Raw genomic sequence first — 22,276 nt, 5'->3', positions numbered from 1 at the left:
ATGGGTCAAAGAAGAAATCTCAAGAGAAATTTAAAAAACATTTTGAACTAAATGAAAACGAAAATACAGCTTATCAAAATTTGTGAAATGTAGCAAAAAGAGTGCTTGGAGGGAAATTTATAGCATTGTATGTATATATTAGAAAAGAACAAGGATCTATCAATAATCTAAGTTTCCACTTTATGAAACTAGAGAAAGTTAAGAAATAACTAGTCTAAAGCAACCAGAAAAAAAGAAATAGGAAAATTAAAGCAAATATCAATAAAATGAAGACAGAAAAACAAGCGAGAAAAAGCAATGAAACAAAAATCTGGTTCTTTGAAAAAAATCAACAAAAACGATAAACCTCTTGCCAGGTTAAATTTTTTTAAAAAGAGAGAGGACACAAATAACCAATATCAGAAATGGAAGAGGAGTCATCTCTACTAGACATCAAAAGGACAATAAAAGAATATTATGAACAAACTTTATGCCCACAAATTTGATACCTTAGATGAAAAGGACAATTCGTTGAAAGATAGAAACTACTAAAACTCATACAAGGAGAAAAAGATAATCTAAATAGGCCTATACCTATTAAAGAAATCAAATCAATAATTAGTAACTTTCCAAAACAGAAAGTACCAGACCCACATGGGTTCACTAGTGAATTCTACCAAACATTTAAAAAATAAATGATACCCATTCTATATAATCTCTTCCAGAAAATAGAAGCAGAGGGGACACTTCTTAACTCATTGTAAAATTCCAGTATAACCCTAATACCAAAACCAGATAAATATGTTACAAGAAAAGAAAACTATGGACCAAGGTCTCTTATGAATATAGATGGAAAAGCCCTCAACAAAATATTAGCAAATCGAACCCAACAATGTATAAAAAATTATACATCACAACTCAGTGGGATTTATTCCAAGTATACCAGGCTGGTTCAACATTCAAAAATCAATTAATGTAATACATCACATCAGCAGGCTAAAGAAGAAAAACCGTATGACCACAACAATAAATGAAGAAGCAGCATTTGACAAAATCTATTTTTCATTCATTATAAAAACTCTCAGCAAACTAAGACTAGAGAACTTCTTCAACTTAATAAAGAACATCTAGAAAAACTTACTGCCAGCATTGTTGTTTTTTTTTTCACATCTTTATTGGAGTATAATTGTTTTACAATGGTGTGTTAGTTTCTGCTGTATAACAAAGTGAATCACTATGCATATATGTTTATCCCCATTTCTTCTCCCTCTTGCGTCTCCCTCCCACCCTCCCTATCCCACCCCTCTAGGTGGACACAAAGCATCGAGCTTATCTCCCTGTGCCATGTGGCTGCTTCCCACTGCCAGCATTGTTCTTAATGATGAGAAAATAGATGCTTTCCCCCTATGACCAGGAACAAGGCAAGGATGTCCCCTCTACCACTCCTATTCAATATTTTACTGGAAGTCCTAGATAATACAAAAAGACAAAAAAGGAAATAAAAGGTATACAGATTGGTAAGGAAGAAATAAAACTGTGTTTGCTCACAGATGACATGATTGTCTAGGTAGAGAGTCCCAAAGAATCGACACAAAAACTCCTAGAACTAATAAGCTATGATAGCAAGATTGTAAGATAAAAGGTCAACTGCTTTCCTGTATGTCAACAGTGAACAATTGGAATTTGAAATTAAAAGCACAATACCATTTACCTTAGCACTGAAAAAAAGAGAAATGCTTAGGTATAAATCTAACAAAAAATATACAGAATCTATATGAGGAAAACTATAAAACTCTGATGAAAGAAATCATAGAAGAGCTAAATAAATGGAGAAATATTCCATGTTCCTGAATAGGAACACTTAATATTGTTAAGATATCAATCCTTCCCAACTTGATCTATAGATTCAATTTAGTCCCAATCAAAATCCCAGCAAGTTTTGTTTGTGTGTGTGGATATCAACAAATATATTTTAAAGTTTATATAGAAAGGCAAAAGACTGAGAATAGCCAACTCAATGCTAAAAAAGAACAAATTTGGAGAACTGACAAGACTTTAATGCTACAGAAATCAAGATGGCGTGGTATTGACAAAAGAATAGATAAATAGACCAATGGAACAGAATAGAGAGTCCAAACATAGACCCATACAAAAAGACTCTTAAAACTCAACCATAAGAAAACAAACAACCTGATTGAAAAAAGGGGCAAAAGATTTGAACAGACACTTCACCAAAGGATTTATACAGATGGCCAATAAGCATATGAAGAGATACTCAACAGTATATGTCATTAGGGAACTGCAAATTAAAACAATAATGAAATACCAACACAAAACTATGAGAATGGCTAGAATACAAAACACTGACAATACCAAATGCCAGAGAGGATGCAGGGCAACAGGAACTCTCATTCATTGTGGATAGGAATGCAAAATGGTACAGCCACTTTGCAAGACAGTTTGGCAGTTTCTCACAAAGCTACACATAATCTGGCCATACAATCCAACAATTGTGCTCCTAGGTATTTCCCCAATTGAGATGAAATTATGTCCACAAAAGAACCTGCACACAAACATTTCTGATAGATTTAATCATAACTGTTAAAGACTAGAAGCAACCAAGATGTGCTTAAATATGTGAATGGATAAACAAACTGATATATCCATACAATACAATATAATATTATTTGGTGATAAAAAGAAATGAACTCTCAACCACAAAAAGACATGATGGAAAGTTAAATGCATATTGCTGTTAAAGAAGCCAGTCTGAAAAGGCTATATACTGTATGACTTTGGGAAAAGGCAATCTATAGAGATTCTAAAAAGATAAGTGATTGCCAGGAGTTCAGGGGTGTTAGGGGTGGGATGAATAAGTGGAGCACAGTGGATTTTTAGTATAGTAAAATGATTCTGTGTGATACTGTAATGGTGGACACACGTCATTACACATTTGCCAAAGCTCATAGAAATGCACAACACAGAGAACCTTAATATAAACTATGGGCTTCAGTTAATAGTAATGTTATCCTATTGGTTCATTAATTGTAACAAATGTACCATATTAATGCAAGATGTTAATAATAGAAATTCTCTGTGTGTGTGTGTGTGTGTGTGTGTGTGGTGGGAGAGTATTTGGGAAGAGGGTATATGCAAACTCTCTGTACCATCTCCCCAATTTTTCTGTAAATCTAAAACCGTTGTAAAAAATAAAGTCTATTTACTAAAAAACATAAATGTTTGAGAATAATTTTTAAAAATTTAAAAAGGATACGGGAAGAGGGAGGACTGAGACTAACTAGGTTTACACTCAATATCCAGCTACTGAAAGACTTCATTTCTGTGCTTCCCTTTCAGATAGGGGTATAAATAAACTTGTTAGGTGGGACTTCCAGAAAAGCTCCTTAAAAGGAGGTCAGACAGCTGCATGTGCTGTTTTTGCTCTTCCCCACTCTGCTTGCTTCCTGACTGGAATAAGGAATATATGGCTGGAGCTTCAGCAGCCATCTTGGAGCATGAGACAATCTTTTTTTTTTTTTAATTTTTGAATTTTATTTAATTTATTTTTTTATACAGCAGGTTCTTATTAGTCATCAATTTTATGCACATCAGTGTATACATGTCAATCCCAATCGCCCAATTCAGCACACCACCATCCCCACCCCTGGAGCATGAGGCAATCTTGAGGGTGGCAGCCACTGCTAAGGATGCCTGAGGAGAGTAATAGAGGGAGCCTGGATTCTTGATGAACATGGTGCTACCATGCCAACCCTGGCCTACTATGCCAGACTTCTTTTACATGAAAGAAATAAACTTATTTCTTGTTTAAGCTTCTGTTATTTCTATCTACATTACTAGCTAAACACAATTCCTACCTTATATACAAGATAATAAAACTTATTGTAATGCTATTATAATAAAACCATACATAGCATAGGAATAAATAATACAAGTGGAACCTAAGAAAGATTCCAGAAACAAATTCAAGTGGGTACTTAATATAAATAAAAAAAACATTTTATTTAGAGGGAGAAAGATGGCTTACTTAGTATATGGTGCTGGCAGAACTGACTATCCATCTGGAAGAAAACATGGTTACACTTCTACCCCACATTTTATGCAAAAATAAACTCCAGATGGATTAGAAGTCTAAATGTGAAATATAAAAATATTAGATACAAATGTGAGGAATTATTTATAAGACCATAAAGTAAAAAAGACCTTCTGAAGGAAAAGATAAAATCCAGAAACTCTAAGGGTCACTACCTGAAAGTAATAGTCATACATTACCTCTTAAAAGTGGACATATTTTTGTGTAGCAAAAGAAACTATAAACAAAATCAAAAGACAAATGACAGACTAAATATTTAAAATATAGATAACAGAGGACAAATGTTGCTAATGTACCTTAGCTCCTACAAACCAAATGAAAGAAGACAATCAGTCCAATTAAAATTTGACAAAGCATTCAACAGGCAATTCCAGAAAAAAAGGCAAATCATCAGCAATATGAAAAGATCCTCAGCCTCAATGGTGTTCAAGAAAATTCAAATTAGTACAATAAAGAACACAGCATTTTGATCCATTAGATTGTCAAAAATAAAAAATACTGGTGAGACTATCAATATGGGTTGTAATGCCAATTTCTACAGCCTTTCTGGAAAGTATTATAACAATATGTATTTTAAAATTCACATAGCCCTCAACCCAGCAATCCTATTTTTTGTAATCTCTCCTACAGAAAGATAACACCAGTACATAAAGAAATATGTTCAAGGAAATTTATTTAAAAATATGGAATGCTACATGAATTTGCGTGTCATCCTTGTGTTGGGGCCATGCTAATCTTTTCTGTATGGTCCCAGTTTTAGTATGTGTGCTGCTGAAGCTAGCACTCAAGGAAATTTATTGTGGCCTGGCTTTGTAGAGGCAAAAAGATGCACCTTACCTGAAGAAAAATAAGAATTTACCATGAGCTTTATCAGTAGAAGACAGTTGATATATTATGGTACCATGGAGTATTATGCAACTTTTGAAAGAACGAGTTAGATATGTCTGAATCAATGGACTTTTCAAGTTCTTAAATGTCTACTTGAGGACTGTGTTTACTTAGGCAACAGAAGAAACAATTTGTATTTCATCTATTACATAAGGAGTAACCTGTGGAAACTTGAGTTAATTGGCACCATATTTCTTTTTTTTTCAGTTTTTTTAAATTGAAGGATAGTTAATTTACAATGTTGTATTAGTTTCAAGTGTACAGAAAAGTGATTCAGTTATATATATATATATATATATATATATATATATATGTTCTTTTTCAGATTCTTTTCCATTATAGGTTATTACAAGATATTGAGTTTAGTTCCCTGTGCTATACAGTAGGTCCTTGTTGTTTACCTATTTTATATATAGTTGTAAGTATATGTTAATCCCAAGCTCCTAATTTATCCCTCCTCACCCCCTTTCCCCTTTGGTAACCATAAGTTTGTTTTCTATGTCTGTGAGTCTATTTCTGTTTTGTGAATAAGTTCATTTGTACCATTTTTTTAGATTCCACATATAAGTGATATCATATATTTGTCTTTCTCTGGCTTACTTCACTTAATATGATAATCTCGAGGTCCATCCATGTTGCTACAAATGGCATTATTTCATTCTTTTACCATATTTCTGATATATTCCTGTGATGTTTTAGCATTCCTTACAGAGTGGCATCTCAGGCAACTGTCCAGCTGATCTATCTCTTTACTGGGCCCAAGATGCTAGTGATTTTAGATCTGACAATAGAGAAGTAGATCTATTGGAACAATCCTACCACAGGTAGCGTGATAAACTCTGGAAAAAACAAACAGAAACAGCAAGTACCTAAATGCTCTAGAGAGTAACAGGAAGCAGGCAGACACTGAGGGGAGTCAACATTTAGAAGGGAACAGCACTGGGTTTCTCAGTTTTATGGCTTTTTGCCAGAGAGCCGGCCCCAGTCTGTGCCCTGTGAGTAGCTAAAATTCAGGTAGATTATACACAATCGAACTGGTTTTTTTTTAAAGAAATAAAGTTTAAAAAAAATTTATAATAGATACGGTTACAAGGAGGCTTAGACAGGCTTAATTTAATAGGCATAAATGACTGTTTAATTTCCCCCAAAATCAACAGGCTCAGCTAATATGTTTGCAGCATTTCACTCTTGCTCTGTACCCACAAGTTTATTTCATCTATCAGCTTCTTTTTGGTGGAGGCAAGCATGCATTGATTTATCTGTTATGCAGCAGTTGTTTATGAGAAGCCCTTAGAGGAGCCGTGAGTAGTTATAGACTTTACTATTAGTAGAATCAAATAGATAGCAAATATTTTGCTATCTGCCACTGATCAAGAATAAAAAATCAGGGAACAGAAATGTCATGCTATAATTTCTGATAGACTATTAAATATTTAGAAAGGTGTATTAAAAATAGAGTTTACATATTTAAGGATAGAGTCACAAATCGTGCATGTACGTGAAATGGATTAAACTACTGGCAGATTGCTGTTAAATAAGAGCTCAGATTCTTACATCAAGTGCAGTATATACCAACAGTTTCAATTGCCTATTAATAAACAATATCCACATAACAGAGTTCATCGATATTTGGTAGTAGAGGTACAGTCAAACTGTTTTGAAGACTCAAAGGATACAGCAGCTGGAAAGGAAGGGGCATTGTCTCAGAAAGGAGAGAGCAAGAGAGGGGAGCTCCAAACCCTACCCAAACCTCTGCTGACTCTTTTTTTTTTCTTAATTTAGCCAATGCTCCAAATTACTATGTGATGACACCTTTGATTCTATAGACCATCTACCAAGACAATATTAGTTGGCAAAAGAGATGATTTTAGATGGTACATGGACAATGCATTAAATGACATTTAATTACATAATGAGAAAATTATTCCCTTCAATTCTCTTTTCGTCCTTGAAGTTAAATCAAACAGAAAGTTTCATTCTGGTGCGGGTGTGACTTGAACCCCTAATATCTGCTAATCTCCCTTTTCAACAGGGAGTTGGCTACAGGCTAAGGACCTTCCAGCATTTGTGTTTTCTTGATTTTATGGCAAGGGATACTGTTTTTCCATTTATGGTATTCATATAGGCTTTCATTTTAAAATAAACTTAAGTAAACAAATGACTCAAATAAAGTATTAAAAGTAAACAAAGCAGGTGAAATGCAGCCATGACAATATTTGTGATGGTGTTTTCACATGATTGAAGTTTGGGAAACACTGTGCTGATTCTTCTATTTTGAAACTTACTTTAAAACAATGGTTTTGGCAAACATTGAGATACTTTGTGCTCTTATCACAAAAATTCTCAACTTCCCTTCCTAGGCTGGGGACTCACCTGGGATGGAGTTTTCATCAAGTCATACAGAAGGGAGAAAAATAATATAATGTGGTGAATTTTTAACAACACCGCATATATTCAATTAAAATTTTCTTTTTCTGAAATCATACTGTTTCTACTTTTTTGGTGTTAAAATCTCCTTCCTTTCTTGTGAAATGATGGTGATAATATTGATAGATTTTGTTTTGCTTTTTAATGTCCTTACCTAAAAAAAATTTTAATATTGGAAACAAAAAAATTGTACTGATCCAGAAAACACAACGTTTGGGTGCATTGCTCATCTCTCTCTTTTCACGGTATGATTCTTCTCAGTCACCTAGCAGACTTGAATATTTCAGGAAGGGTGATAGGGTCTGCTAACGCTTGAACTATACCTATATGTGGCAGACTCTGTGCAGCCCAGCTGAGGGTAAAAGAACTGGACAGAGAGTTCTGCTGCTGCTCACCACAATGGAGAAGACAGAGCTGGCAGTTTGAGTCCAGCCAAAATAACTCCCTACTTTAGAAAAACACTTTTCAGAGGCAGAATAGAACTCAGAGTCTCTACAAGTATCTTTTACAATGTCTAGGGTACCATCCAGTATTACTACGCACATGAAGAAATAGGAAAATGGGATCCCCATCAGGAGAAAAGGCAGTCAGTGAAAACTGACTCCAAGATGTAGTACATGTTGAAATTAGCAAACAAGAGTTTTCAAACAGCTATTATAACTATATTCAAGGATGTAAAGAAAGGCACACTCAAAGTGATTGAACAAAGAGAAACTATCAGCAGAGAACTGGAAATTTTAATAAAGAACCAAATTGAAATGCAAGCATTTTGGAGACAACAGCAGAAAGAATAAATGCAAGTAGTTGCATTTCCCCCTTTCCTGATTACTTGCATTTATTAGCATTAAACGCATTTTGGAGACAACAGCAGAAAGAGTCAGTGAACTGACTATAGATCAATAGGAATTATTCAATCTGAAGAAAAAAGACTGAAAAATAAAGTGAACAAACACTTAAGTGCCTATGGGATAATACCAACAGGTCTAACACATGTGTTAATGGAATCCCAGAAGAGAAGAAAAAAAAAATGAGGCAGAAAAAATATTTAAAGAAATAATGGATGAAATTTCCCCAAATTTGGTGAGACACATAAAATTACAGACTCAGGAAGCTTAGTTGACCTCAAGCAGAATAAATACAAAGAAGACCACACCTGAGCTTATTATAGTCAAGCTGCTGAAAACCAAAGATAAAGAGAAAATATGTAATTTAAGGTAATTATTAATATGATGTAATGTAATTATTACATTTAATGTACTTAATATTAATGTAATTATTAATATGTAGTTCTACCATTTTGTTATTTATTTACTGTTTGTCCCCTCTGTATTTTGCTCTTCTGTTCCTCCTTTCCTGACTACTTGCATTTATTAGCTATACTTAAGGATTCCTTTCCAATTTATTTATTGACTATTTAGCCATACATTTAAAAATTAACTTTTAGGGGCTGTTCTAGGGATGAAAACATACTGTGCATTCTTAATTTTTTACAGTCTGCTTAGAGTTGATATTTTACTGCATCTCATAAAATTTAAGAAATTTGCCACTATTTAGAACCATTTACTCTCCCCTCAGCCCCTTACTTTATGTTATAGTTGTCATAAAGATAGCATCTACATGTTTGTAATATGTATATCCATCCACAAGCAGAATCTGCTTTCTGACCATAATGGATCTAAATTAGAAATCAACAACAATAAGATAGCTTAAAAACACCCAAATATTTGGAGAAGAACTCACTTTTAAATTACCCATGGCTCAAAGAAGAAATTACAGGAGACATTAGAAAATACTTTTTACTGGGGCTTCCCTGGTGGTGCAGTGGTTGAGCGGCTGCCTGCCGATGCAGGGGACACGGGTTCTTGCCCCGGTCTGGGAAGATCCCACATGCCGCGGAGTGGCTGGGCCCGTGAGCCATGGCTGATGAGCCTGTGCATCCGGAGCCTGTGCTCTGCAACGGGAGAGGCCACAGCAGTGAGAGGCCTGTGTACCACAAAAAAAAAAAAAAAAAAAAAGAAAAGAAAAAGAAAATACTTTGTACTAAATTATAATGAAAATAGAACATATAAACATTTGGGAGATGCAGCTAAAGTACTGAATGGGGGAAATTTATAGCTTTAAATGTTTATATTATACAAGATGAATGGCCTAAACTCATACTAAATTCACAGACACCCCAAAACACACCACTGGACATGGCCCCGCCCACCAGAGGGACAAGATCCAGCCCCACCAACCAGAATATAGTCTCCAGTGCCCTCCCACCAGAAAGCCTACACATGCCACCAAACCAACCTCACCCACTGGGGGCAGACACCAGAAGTAGGAACTACAAAACTGGAGCCTGAGTAAAGAAGAACCCAAACACAGTAAGTTAAACAAAATGGGAAGACAGAGAAAGATGCAGCAGATGAAGGAGCAAAGCAAAAACCCACCAGACCAAACAGCTAAGGAGGAAATAGGCAGTCTTCCTGAAAATGAATTCAGAGTAATGATAGTAAATATGATCCAAAATCTTGGAAATAGAATGGAGAAAATACAAGAAATGTTTAACAAGGACCTAGAAGAACTGAAGAGCTAACAAACAATGATGAACAACACAATAAATGAAATTAAAAATACTCTTGAAGGAATCAATAGCAGAATAAGTGAGGCAGAAGAACGGACAAGTGACCTGGAAGATAGAGTAGTGGAAATAACTGCTGCAGAGCAGAATAAAGAAAAAAGAATCAAAAGAATTGAGGACAGTCTCAGAGACCTCTGGGACAATATTAAAAGAACCAACATTCGAATTATAGGGGTCCCAGAAGAAGAGAAAAAGAAAGGGTCTGAGAAAATATTTGAAGAGATTATAGTCGAAAACTTCCCTAACATGGGAAAGGAAATAGTCAATCAAGTGCAGGAAGTGCAGAGTCCCATACAGGATAAATCCAAGGAGAAACATGCAAAGACACACATTAATCAAACTATCAAAAATTAAATACAAAGAAACATATTAAAAGCATCAAGGGAAAAGCAACAAATAACATACAGGGAATCCCCGTAAGGTTATCACATGATTTTTCAGCAGAATCTCTGCAGGGCAGAAGGGAGTGGCAAGGCTTATTTAAAGTGATGAAAGGGAAAAACCTACAACCAAGATCACTCTACCCAGCAAGGATATCATTCAGATTCGACAGAGAAATTAAAATCTTTACAGACAAGCAAAATTTAAGAGAATTCAGCAACACCAAACCAGCTTTACAACAAATGCTAAAGGAACTTCTCTAGGCAGAAACACAAGAGAAGGAAAAGACTTACAATAACAAACCCAAAACAATTAAGAAAATGGTAATAGGAACATACATATTGATAATTACCTTAAATGTAAATGGATTAAATGCTCCAACCAAAAGAGATAGACTGGCTGAATGGATACAAAAACAAGACCTATATATATATGCTGTCTACAAGAGACCCACATCAGACCTAAGGACACATACAAACTGAAAGTGAGGGGATGGAAAAAGATATTCCATGTAAATGGAAATCAAAAGAAAGCTGGAGTAGCAATTCTCATACCAGACAAAATAGACTTTAAAACAAAGACTATTACAAGAGACAAAGAAGGACACTACATAATGATCAAGGGATCAATCCAAGAAGAAGATAAAATAATTGTAAATATTTATGCACCCAACATAGGAGCACCTCAATACATAAGGCAAATGCTAACAGCCATAAAAGGGGAAATTGACAGTAACACAATAATAGTAGGGGACTTTAACACTCCACTTTCACCATTGGACAGATCATCCAAAATTAAAATAAATAAGGAAACAGAAGCTTTAAATGACACATTAAACAAGATGGACTTAGTTGATATTTATAGGACATTCCATCCAAAAACAACAGAATACACTTTCTTTTCAAGTGCTCATGGAACATTCTCCAGGATAGATCATATCTTGGGTCACAAATCAAGCCTTGGTAAATTTAAGAAAATTGAAATCGTATCAAGTATCTTTTCCGACCACAACGCTATGAGAATAGATACCAACTACAGGCAAAAAACTGTAAAAAAATACAAACACATGGAGGCTAAATAGTATGCTACTCAATAACCAAGAGATCACTGAAGAAATCAAACAGGAAATAAAAAAATACCTAGAAACAGGGCTTCCCTGGTGGCACAGTGGTTGAGAGTCTGCCTGCCGATGCAGGGGAAGCGGGTTCGTGCCTCGGTCTGGGAGGATTCCACAGGGCGGCTAGGCCCATGAGCCGTGGCTGCTGAGCCTGCGTGTCTGGAGCCTGTGCTCCACAGTGGGAGAGGCCACAACAGTGAGAGGCCCGTGTACCGCAAAAAAAAAAAAACAAAAAAAACCCTAGAAACAAATGACAATGAAAACACAATGACCCAAAACCTATGGGATGCAGCAAAAGCAGTTCTAAGAGGGAAGTTTATAGCTATACAATACTACCTCAAGAAACAAGAAAAATCTCAAATAAACAACCTAACCTTACACCTAAAGCAATTAGAGAAAGAAGAACAAAAAAACCCCAAAGTAAGCAGAAGGAAAGAAATCATAAAGATCAGATCAGAAATAAATGAAGAAGAAAAGATGAAACAATAGCAAAGATCAATAAAACTAAAAGCTGGTTCTTTCAAATTTGGGTTATTTCTTGAGACGTGGATGGACCTAGAGTCTGTCATACAGAGTGAAGTAAGTCAGAAAGAGAAAAACAAATATCGTACATTAACGCATATATGTGGAACCTAGAAAAATGGTACAGATGAACTGGTTTGCAGGGCAGAAATTGAGACACAGATGTAGAGAACAAACGTATGGACACCAAGGGGGGAAAGTGGGGAGGGGGGAGGGTGGTGGTGGTGGTGGTGGCGTGATGAATTGGGCGATTGGGATTGACATGTATACACTGATGTGTATAAAACTGATGACTAATAAGAACATGCTGTATAAAAATAAATAAATAAATAAATAAATAAAAGCTGGTTCTTTGAGAAGATAAACAAAATTGATAAACCATTAGCCAGACTCATCAAGAAAAAAGAGAGAAGAGTCAAATCAACAGAATTAGAAATGAAAAAGGAGAAGTAACAATTGACACTGCAGAAATAGAAAGGATCATGAGAGATTACTGCAAGCAACTATATGCCAATAAAATGGACAACCTGGAAGAAATGAACAAATTCCTACAGAAGCACAACCTTCTGAGACTGAACCAGGAAGAAAGGGAAAATATGAACAGACCAATCACAAGCACTGAAATTGAAACTGTGATTAAAAATCTTCCAACAAACAAAAGCCCAGGACCAGATGGTTTTACAGGCGAATTCTATCAAACATTTAGAGAAGAGGTAACACCTATCCTTCTCAAACTCTTCCAAAATATAGCAGAGGGAGGAACACTCCCAAACTCATTCTACAAGGCAACCATCACCCTGATACCAAAACCATACAAAGATGTCACAAAAAAAGAAAACTACAGGCCAATATCACTGATGAACACAGATGCAAAAATCCTCAACAAAATACTAGCAAACAGAATCCAACAGCACATTAAAAGGATCATACACCATGATCAAGTGGGGTTTATCCCAGAAATGCAAGGATTCTTCAATATACCCAAATCAATCAGCATGATACACCATATTAGCGAATTGAAGGATAAAAACCATATGATCATCTCAATAGATGCAGAAAAAGCTTTCAACAAAATTCAACACCCATTTATGATAAAAACCCTGCAGAAAGTGGTCATAGAGGGAACTTACCTCAACATAATAAAGGCCATATATGACAAACCCATAGCCAACATCATTCTCAATGGTGAAAAACTGAAACCATTTCCTCTAAGATCAGGAACAAGAGAAGGGTGCCCACTCTCACCACTATTATTCAACATAGATTTGGAAGTTTTAGCCACGGCAATCAGAGAAGAAAAGGAAATAAAAGGAATCCAAATCAGAAAAAAAGAAGTAAAATTATCAGTGTTTGCAGATGACATGGTACCATATGTAGAGAATCCTTAAGATGTTACTAGAAAGCTACTAGAGCTAATCAATGAATTTGGTAAAGTAGCAGGATACAAAATTAATGCACAGAAATCTCTTGCATTCCCATACACTAAAAATGAAAAATCTGAAAGAGAAATTAAGGAAACACTCCCATTTACCATTCCAGGCAAAAGAATAAAATATCTAGGAATAAACCTACCTAAGGAGACAAAAGACCTGAATGCAGAAAACTATGAGACCCTGATGAAAGAAATCAAAGACGATACAAACCGAGGAGAGATATACCATGTTCTTGGATTGGAAGAATCAACATTGTGAAAATGGCTGTACTATCCAAAACAATGTACAGATTCGATGCAATCCCTATCAAACTACCAATGGCATTTTCCCCAGAACTAGAACAAAAAATTTTACAATTTGTATGGAAACACAAAAAACCCTGAATAGCCAAAGCTATCTTGAGAAAGAAAAACGGAGTTGGAGTCGTCAGGCTCCTTGACTTCAGACTGTACTACAAAGCTACAGCAATCAAGACAGTATGGTACTGGCACAAAAACAGACATATAGATCAATGGAACAGGATAGAAAGTCCAGAGATAAACCCATGCACATATGGTAACCTTATCTTTGACAAAGGAGGCAAGAATATACAATGGAGAAAAGACAGCCTCTTCAATAAGTGGTGCTGGGAAAACTGGACAACTACATGTAAAAGAATGAAATTAGAACACCTCCTAACAAAAATAAACTCAAACTGGACTAAAGACCTAAATGTAAGGCCAGACAGTATAAAACTCTTAGAGGAAAACATAGGCAGAACACTCTATGACATAAATCACAGCAAGATCCTTTTTGATCCACCTCCTAGAGTAATGGAAATAAAAACAAAAATAAACAAATGGGACCTAATGAAACTTAAAAGCTTTTGCACAGCAAAGGAAACCATAAAGACAACAAAAAGACAGCCCTCAGAATGGGAGAAAATATTTGCAAATGAAGCAACTGACAAGGGATTAATCTCCAAAATATATAAGCAGCTCATGCAGCCCAATATCAAAAAAACAAACAACCCAATCCAAAAATGGGTGGAAGACCTAAATAGACATTTCTCCAAAGAACATATACAGATTGCCAACAAACACAAGAAAGAATTCTCAACATCATTAATCATTAGAGGAATGCAAATCAAAACTACAATGAGATATCATCTCACCCCAGTCAGAATGGCCATCATCAAAAAATCTACAAACAATATATGCTGGCAAGGGTGTGGAGAAAAGGGAATGCTTTTGCACTGTTGGTGGGAATGTAAATTGATACAGCCACTATGGAAAACAGTATGGCGGTTCCTTAAAAAACTAAAAATAGAACTACCATATGACCCAGCAATCCCGCTACTGGGCATATACCCTGAGAAAACCATAATTCAAAAAGAGACATGTACCACAATAGTCAGGTCATGGAAGCAACCTAAATGTACATCAACAGATGAATGGATAAAGAAGATGTGGCACATATATATAATGGAGTGTTACTCAGGTATAAAAAGAAATGAAATTGAGTTATTTGTAGTGAGGTGGATGGACCTAGAGTCTGTCATACAGAGTGAAGTAAGTCAGAAAGAGAGAAACAAATACCGTGTGCTAACACATATATATGGAATCTAAAAAAAAAAAAAAAGTTTCTGAAGAACCTAGGGGCAGGACAGGAATAAAGATGCAGATGTAGAGAATGGACTTGAGGACATGGGGAGGGGGGAAGGGTAAGCTGGGACGAAGTAAGAGAGTGGCATGGACATATATACACCACCAAATGCAAAATATATAGCTAGTGGTAAGCAGCCACATAGCACAGGGAGATCAGCTCAGTGCTTTGTGACCACCTAGAGGGGTGGGATAGGGAGGATGGGAGGGAGGCACAAGAGGGAGGGGATGTGGGGATATACATATACAAGTAGCTGATTCACTTTGTTGTGTGGCAGAAACTAACACAACATTGTAAAGCAGTTATACTCTAATAAAGATGTAAAAAACAAATAGTGACTCCAGAAAAAAAAGATGGCCGAATGTTCAACCTTAGGAAACTAGATAAGAGCAAAGGGAACCCAAGGTAAATAGGAGGAAGGAAATAATAAAGAGCCCAAACCATGAAGTAGAAAACAAATGACAGAAAAATTAAAAGCAAAATCTGGTTCTTTGGAAAGACCAATAAAATAGAGGGGCTATCATTACAAATCCTACAGACATTAAAAGGATAATAAGGAAATATGAGTGACTTCATATCTATAAATTTTTAAAACTTAAATGGACAAATTCCTTGAAAAATACAATTTACCAATACTGGACAAGACGAAATGTGAAACATGAATAGCCCTATGTCTTTTGAGGAAATTGAACTGGCTAGCTAAACCTGACATAAGAAAATTTAGGCTTGGATAGTTTTAGTGGTTAATTCTATTAAACATTTAAGAAAGAAATAATACCAGTTGTTCTCTATTAGAAAATAGAGGGGAAAGGAATACTTCCAAACTTGTTTTATGAGGCCAGATTAACCCTGATACTAAAAACTAATAAAGACATTACAAAAAAGAAAATTATAGACCAGTATCCCCCATGAACATAAATGCAAAAATCCTTAACAAAATATTAGTAAATTGGCAACATATAAAAAGGATGATACATCATGACCAAGTGGGGCTTATCCGAGGCCTTCGAGGTTGATTTAACTGTCTAGGAGCTTATGGTAGATTTATGGGAAAGAACTACAAAATTGAACCATCAGATTAAGGAAAGAATTTTCTACAGTTGCTTTCTTTTACTAATAGGGGAAAAAAATAAGTGGTCAGATATAGCTAAAAACCACCAGACTAGGAATCAAGACTAGAATTCTAATCCTGGTTCTGCCTCCAACTCAATGTATGATATTAGAAATGTCACTTTGCCTCTCTTGGCCTTAGTTTCCACATGGGTCCAATAATGACCTCTTAGGGTCTTTTCCAGCCTTAACATTCTAAGAGTGTATGAGACCAAGTCCTAAACTTTTTATCACAGCTGCCTAAACTTTCTGCTTCAGCACCTCAGAAGGAAGAAGTAGAAAACGTGCAAGATATGCTTTCATGCACAAGTGAAGGCACCATCTGTGTGAGATTTGAAGTGCCAAGGACTCAAGGGGGACCCCTCACTTGAGAGCACCCAAGTATCCTCAGTAAGTAGTTTTAATTTACTCTCTGAAGTCATCCGTTATGTCATTGTGCCATGGAAAGACCATGGACATTGGGTTTAGACTGAGTTGGGTTTGAATCATAGTTATACTAACTATTGAATGACCCTGAAAAAACTAACATCTTTGAATCTTAGTTTCTTTATCTCTGAAGTGGAGATAACACCTATGATTCAGAATTATTGTGAGGATTAAACTGAGATAGCATAAGAAAATTCATGAATTATAGTTGATGCTCAATAAATATTAGCTTCAATTCCCATATCAGTAAAGATTTAGGTTTGGTTACATATAGCAGAATACACAAATAATCATGGCTCTAGCAAGACAGAGATGTGTTTATTTCTCTTTCATGTAAAATAATTCGAATATGGGAACCCTGGATTTCATATGGAAGCTCCATGGTCAGTAGGGAACTAGATTCTGCCCATCTTTGTTCTCTACTGCCCTTACTGTGTGGCTTCCATTCACGAGGTCACCTCAAAATCTAAGAAGGCTGTTGGATCTCCAGCCATCCATTCACATTCCAAGAAGGCACTAAAAGAGAGAGAGAAAGGCAAAAGGGATATCTGGCAGCAGAATTAAGCACCGTAGAGAACGGTTTTTTGGATGCCCAGCTAATGACTTCCAGTTACATCTTGTCAGCATCCTCCTCATCTCAGCATCTTGTCGCAACAGAGGCTGGGGAGTGGAATCTTTTAGTGGGGCACATTGCTGCCTCCAGATAAAACCGTGATTTTGTTACTAAGGACAACAGATATTGGGTGTGCAACCAGCAATCTCTACAACACTCCTTTTTCCTGTTACTAAGGTCACTTTTGGTTTGGAGATCATGGAATTGGCATGGAATAGCTGGTGTGGATTCTGAATCACAACGCACGACAAGAGAGTCAGCTCTTGTGTAGCACATGGATTTGAATTCAAAATCTAGCTTTGACACTTACTAAATAAGTGACCATGGATCACGCAAATTACCTTTTTGGAGACTTAGTTTCTTCCCCTGTAAAATGGGATCATAATAATATGCCTACCTCACAGGTTTCAGGTAAAGATTCATGAAAGCTGAATAAGTGACAGCACTCTGAGCAGAGTTGGCCACAGCAGATGCCCAACATTTCGTTTCTCTGAACCTGAGGTCCAGCCTGGAAATGGGCACTGCCATTGCTCAAAATGGCCCAAGGAGACAAGTGGCAGAAACTTTATGGGGAGTGGCCCTTTTGGTAGGTAGGGAAGGAAGCTTGCAAGAGGGCTAGGCTTCTAGGTTTTGTCTGCGAAGCTACTTGTAATTGCAGAAAACTATCAATATAAGTTCTATTAAAGAACAGTATAGGACTGTGACAGTGCATTGATAGGGGGCTAGGGGTGGGTAGCAGGCATGGCTAACCTGGTGTGGAGGCCAGAGAAATCCTGAACATGGAGAACGGGTATAAGGTAGATCAGGTAGCAGGCTCATCTCCTATTTCAGAATTCCAGGTCTGTGGTAGGCAGAGTAATGCCCCCTCCAAAGATGTCCACATCCTAACACCCTAGATCCTGTGAATACGTTGTTACACAGCAAAGAAGGACTAAGGTTGTAGGTGATATTAAGATTGCTAGTCAGCTGAACTTAAAGAGGCTTTCCTGGATCATCTGTGTGGGACCAATGTAATCGCTAGAGCCTTTAAAAGTGGAAGGCAGAGGAGACAGTCAGAGAGAGATCTGATGAGGGAAGCAGGGTCAGAAAGATGTTATGTTGCTGGCTTTGAACATGGGGGTGGGGCATGAATCAAGAAATGTGTGTAATTTTCTCTAGAAGCTGAAAAAGGCAAGGAAATGGATTCTCTTCTAGAGCCTCCAGAAAGGAACCAAACCATGACGACACCTTGATTTTAGCCCAGTGTGACTCATGTTGACTTCTGAAATACAGAACAGTGAGAGAAATTTGTGTTATTTTAGGCCACTAAGTTTTGTAGTAATTTTTGTTATGGCAACAGTAGAAAACTAGTTGTCGGCCTGAACCCTGATATTTCCACTTTAAAATACATTTCATTCCTTTCCACCTGCGCTGGAACCCTATCTTTCCGTCATCTCTGCTCTCTGGACCCATCCCCTGGACCTGCATCGTGGAGGATTCCAAGGTCACAGAGCTATTCAGATCCATTAGAGGAGCAGCAAAGGGAGAAGGACAAGAAGCCGGCAGGTGAGTGCGAGGGTTAAGGGAGACCTCTAGCTCTGGATTCAGACAGGCGTGGTATGGAACCTCGGGGAGCATTTACTCTCTGTGGAAGTCTGAGCAAGGGATTTGGTTTGTTTCTTCAGCGCTAACTTGAAGACAGTGATAGGTGCTACCTCAAAGGCATAAAAAGCAATGATAACTATACCATGCATTTATCATAAGAGATTATCATTAACGTTCATGTGCCATCAGGAGAACAGGTCCAGGGAATTCAGGCAGGTCACTGGAGGGTAATCAAGGGCAACGCCAAGCACCCAGGGCCAGGTGCCAGGGAAGGTGCCTCTTCCCCTTCCTGCCCCCTCCCTTTCCTGCCGGGGCAGCGGCTCAGGGAGAAAGCCCCAGGAGATGGGGAGATGGCTTGGCCAGCTGTGCTCAGCCCCCGCCCCAGGTCACAGAGGCCGGGCAGCTAACCCTTCTCCCTCCTTCCTCTCTCAACGCTCCCTCTACCTCAGGCTGCCCTTTGGTGGCCCATCCGGATGTTTTCACGAGGAGTAGACGCACGAAGACCCCTGCTTCCTACCTACTCTGAGTGAGCGATGGGGGGAGCGGGGGCCGCGCGGGGAGCTGGCCGACGGCCGGCCGGTGGCGGGGCGCGAGGGGGGGGCGGTGTTCTCACTTCCCCTCCCCAACGGCCTGGGGTGCAGGTGCCGCGGGCCGAGCCCCACCGGCGGGGCGGGCCCTGTGGACACGCCCTCGCGGCAAGTCCTCGCTGCCCGGCGGGAGGAAGCGCCAGAGCGGCGGCTGGTGCTGCGCGGAGCCGGGCGCACCTCCCGTTCCGCGCCAGGGACGCCGCCGGGCCCGCTCCGGCCCCGGGCCCCGCGCGCAGCGAGCCGGGCACGGAGGACTGCGGCCGGCGGCATGGCAGCCTCAGGTGCGTAGGCCGGGCTCTCCTCAGCCTCCCCGCCGCGCGCCGTCTCGCCCGCCGCCTCTTGCCGTACGCTGTACCCTTTCGAATCCGGCTGCTTCCTCGGCGTAGCATCTGTGTTCTTTCTGTTCTTTTCTCTGTTCCTTGTCGCAAACTTCCCACCCCAACTTTCTCACGTTTCCCTTCCCAGCCTGTTGCGCGATTTTCTTCAGCCCCTGCCCGACCTTCCCCTGTCCCCCGTCTTCTAAGTCTCCTTTTCTCCCTCCAGCACTGGCCCGAGCTTCTGAGGGTCGATCTCCCTGTTGTACTAACTCTGTGAGCCGAGAGTCAAGTTTAAAGTAGGTGGAGAGCCGACTTACCTCTCGGCCGGTGAAATGCTTCTCTTCGGGTCCCATCGGGCCAATAGGGGGAGCTCAGACAGTCCGAGGTTGGAGATGGGCCCTTGGGCCACCTTCCTATGCGCGCTTCCTCTACCCTCCTGGGCTTTGTTTTTGTCTAGAATTTCCACAGGACTCTAGGAACACCATTCCTTTAGCTTTACTTTTCTTATGTCCTTTGCAGAACTTTGGGAACTGGGGAGAGGTGGAGGTGACTGGGTAATCGACCCATCGAAAGGTGCCAAGAGTCTCTTCCCATTAGCCCTGGGTTCCCTTCTGGTTCATGGGCGTGTACACTTGGCAAGTCACTCACTCACTGAGATACAGGACAAACACGGCAATGATGATGAGAATAGAGACAATTAATGAGCACTAACTATACAATTTAATAGACAATGTGCACCTAAATATATCCTCAGTGGTGATCAGGACACCCTAATCTGTGCTCTCAAGGAGTTTATAGTCTGTGAAGGCAAGCAATAAGTAAACAGGGAATTACTAGATGAGAAGATTAGAGTTACCATGTTTGCAAATGGGTTTACTTGTATTTCCCCATCACATCTTATGATGTTATAGTAGAGATAACATGTGGAAACAGGATGTAAAAGCTTCTTGAAAAATAAAATATAGTTGGCTGGGAGAAGGTGCTGTTCTTGGAGAAATTGTGGGCAGATGCTAGAATGAAGAGCCAGCTCTCCCCAGATCCCCTGAGCCTTCTAATGGTGCTTTGGAAGAAAAGGCCAGTGGAGACAGTTGTTAGATTTGGTGATGCAGGCTCATTATTTACGGGAAGTGGGAAGGTAGCTAACCTTAGCCTCCTGGCTCTCTAGCTGGGCTCTGGAGGTTAGAAGAACCTGTACTGTGAATAAGGTAATAGTAGGTTCATAGTCCACACATTCTATTCGGAAGCCAATGCAGAGTTATCTAGAGGGAATCAATTCATTCAACAAATACGGGGCTTCCCTGGTGGTGCAGTGGTTAAGAATCTGCCTGCCAGTGCAGGGGACACGGGTTTGAGCCCTGGTTCGGGAAGATTCCACATGCCACGGAGCAACTAAGCCCGAGCGCCACAACTACTGAGCCTGCGCTCTAGAGCCCGCGAGCCACAACTACTGAGCCTGCGTGCCACAAGTACTGAAGCCCGCGTGCCTAGAGCCCGTGCTCCGCAACAAGAGAAGCCACCGCAATGAGAAGCCCACGCACCGCAACTGAGAGTAGCCCCCGCTCACCACAACTAGAGAAAGCCCGCACACGGCAACGAAGACCCGATGGAGCCAAAAATAAATAAATTAGAAAGCAGAAACAAACCAAATACAGTCACAGTTCTAGGTGTCAGGTGTATATTTAGTAAGTAAAACAGACATAAGCCATGACCCCATGGAGCTTATGCAGCAGTGGGGGAAGGCAGGCAATACAGTTAATAAGGAAAGTACACGATATGACAAGTGCAGTGGAAAAACAGTAGAGAGGTAAAGTGGGTTGGGGTTATACTTTTAAAGGAGGCAGCCAGATTAGGCCTCACAGAGAAAGGGGCATTGAGCAAAGACCTGAAGGAGGGCGGGGGAGGAGTCATGTCGGGGAAGAGTGCTCTAGTCAGGGGAACAATAAATGGGTGCACGTGATGTATTTATGGAACGGGGAGCAGGCCACAGTGGCCACAGTAGGTGGTTGATTGAGGAGAAGTAGGAGATAACGTCAGTGAAGCTCCCACCTCCTCCCATTGCTAGGAACAGGCCCTGGGCTGTTAAGTCCAGGAAACAGCATACTTTGGGCAGAGGAGGCAGAGAAAACCACCCTGGTCCAGTGTCCTATGTGCACCGCCCCCCCCCAGTGGGCGTGGCCAAAGGGGCTAGAAGGGTGTGCTCCTATTCAGAAGGGAATTCACGCCTGGTGGCCAAACCTGGGGCTCTTTACGGGCTCTGTAGTGGCTTTGCAGATGTCTGTAACGGGTTAGAGCTGTCAAACCTGCTTGACATAAACGTCCTCTGTGGTGAGTCGCCACTCCAGGGGCTGCAAGTGGGAGTTGGGCCTCTGGAGTCCCCGGGACTCCCTGAGGTCTGGAAGTACCAGGACCCACGGTGGCAGGTCACAGTGGTGACAGTGGTGAGAGCGTCTCTTGCCAAAATGCTGTAGGCTCTGGAGTCATCCAGGCCACTCTTCTTTGTGGTTTTCCTCT

At 39.3% G+C, this 22,276-nt stretch overlaps 1 protein-coding gene and 1 non-coding gene across 3 annotated transcripts in view; one reads left to right on the top strand and one right to left on the bottom strand.

The window, feature by feature from the left end:
- Positions 1-4,767: 4,767 nt before the first annotated feature.
- On the bottom strand, positions 4,768-4,874 carry LOC114883496. Its single transcript, XR_003790594.1, has one exon. It is a non-coding gene; the product is annotated as a U6 spliceosomal RNA (small nuclear RNA).
- A 14,718-nt stretch (positions 4,875-19,592) lies between these two features.
- Positions 19,593-22,276, top strand: part of PIK3AP1 (phosphoinositide-3-kinase adaptor protein 1) — a 119,211-nt gene continuing 116,527 nt past the window's right edge. The window contains exon 1 of one of the 2 annotated variants that reach the window (XM_029244739.1): positions 19,593-19,729. In XM_029244739.1, the coding sequence (XP_029100572.1) occupies positions 19,717-19,729 (13 nt within the window). In that variant the 5' untranslated portion in view covers positions 19,593-19,716. The remainder of the gene's footprint in view (positions 19,730-22,276) is intronic. The other variant, XM_029244737.1, reaches the window with a different exon arrangement.

The sequence above is a fragment of the Monodon monoceros genome, unplaced genomic scaffold (assembly GCF_005190385.1).
Source record: "Monodon monoceros isolate NGI ecotype Baffin Bay Population unplaced genomic scaffold, NGI_Narwhal_1 Super_Scaffold_4, whole genome shotgun sequence".
Lineage (NCBI taxonomy): Eukaryota > Metazoa > Chordata > Mammalia > Artiodactyla > Monodontidae > Monodon > Monodon monoceros.
This window is presented reverse-complemented; position numbering and strand designations above follow the sequence as displayed.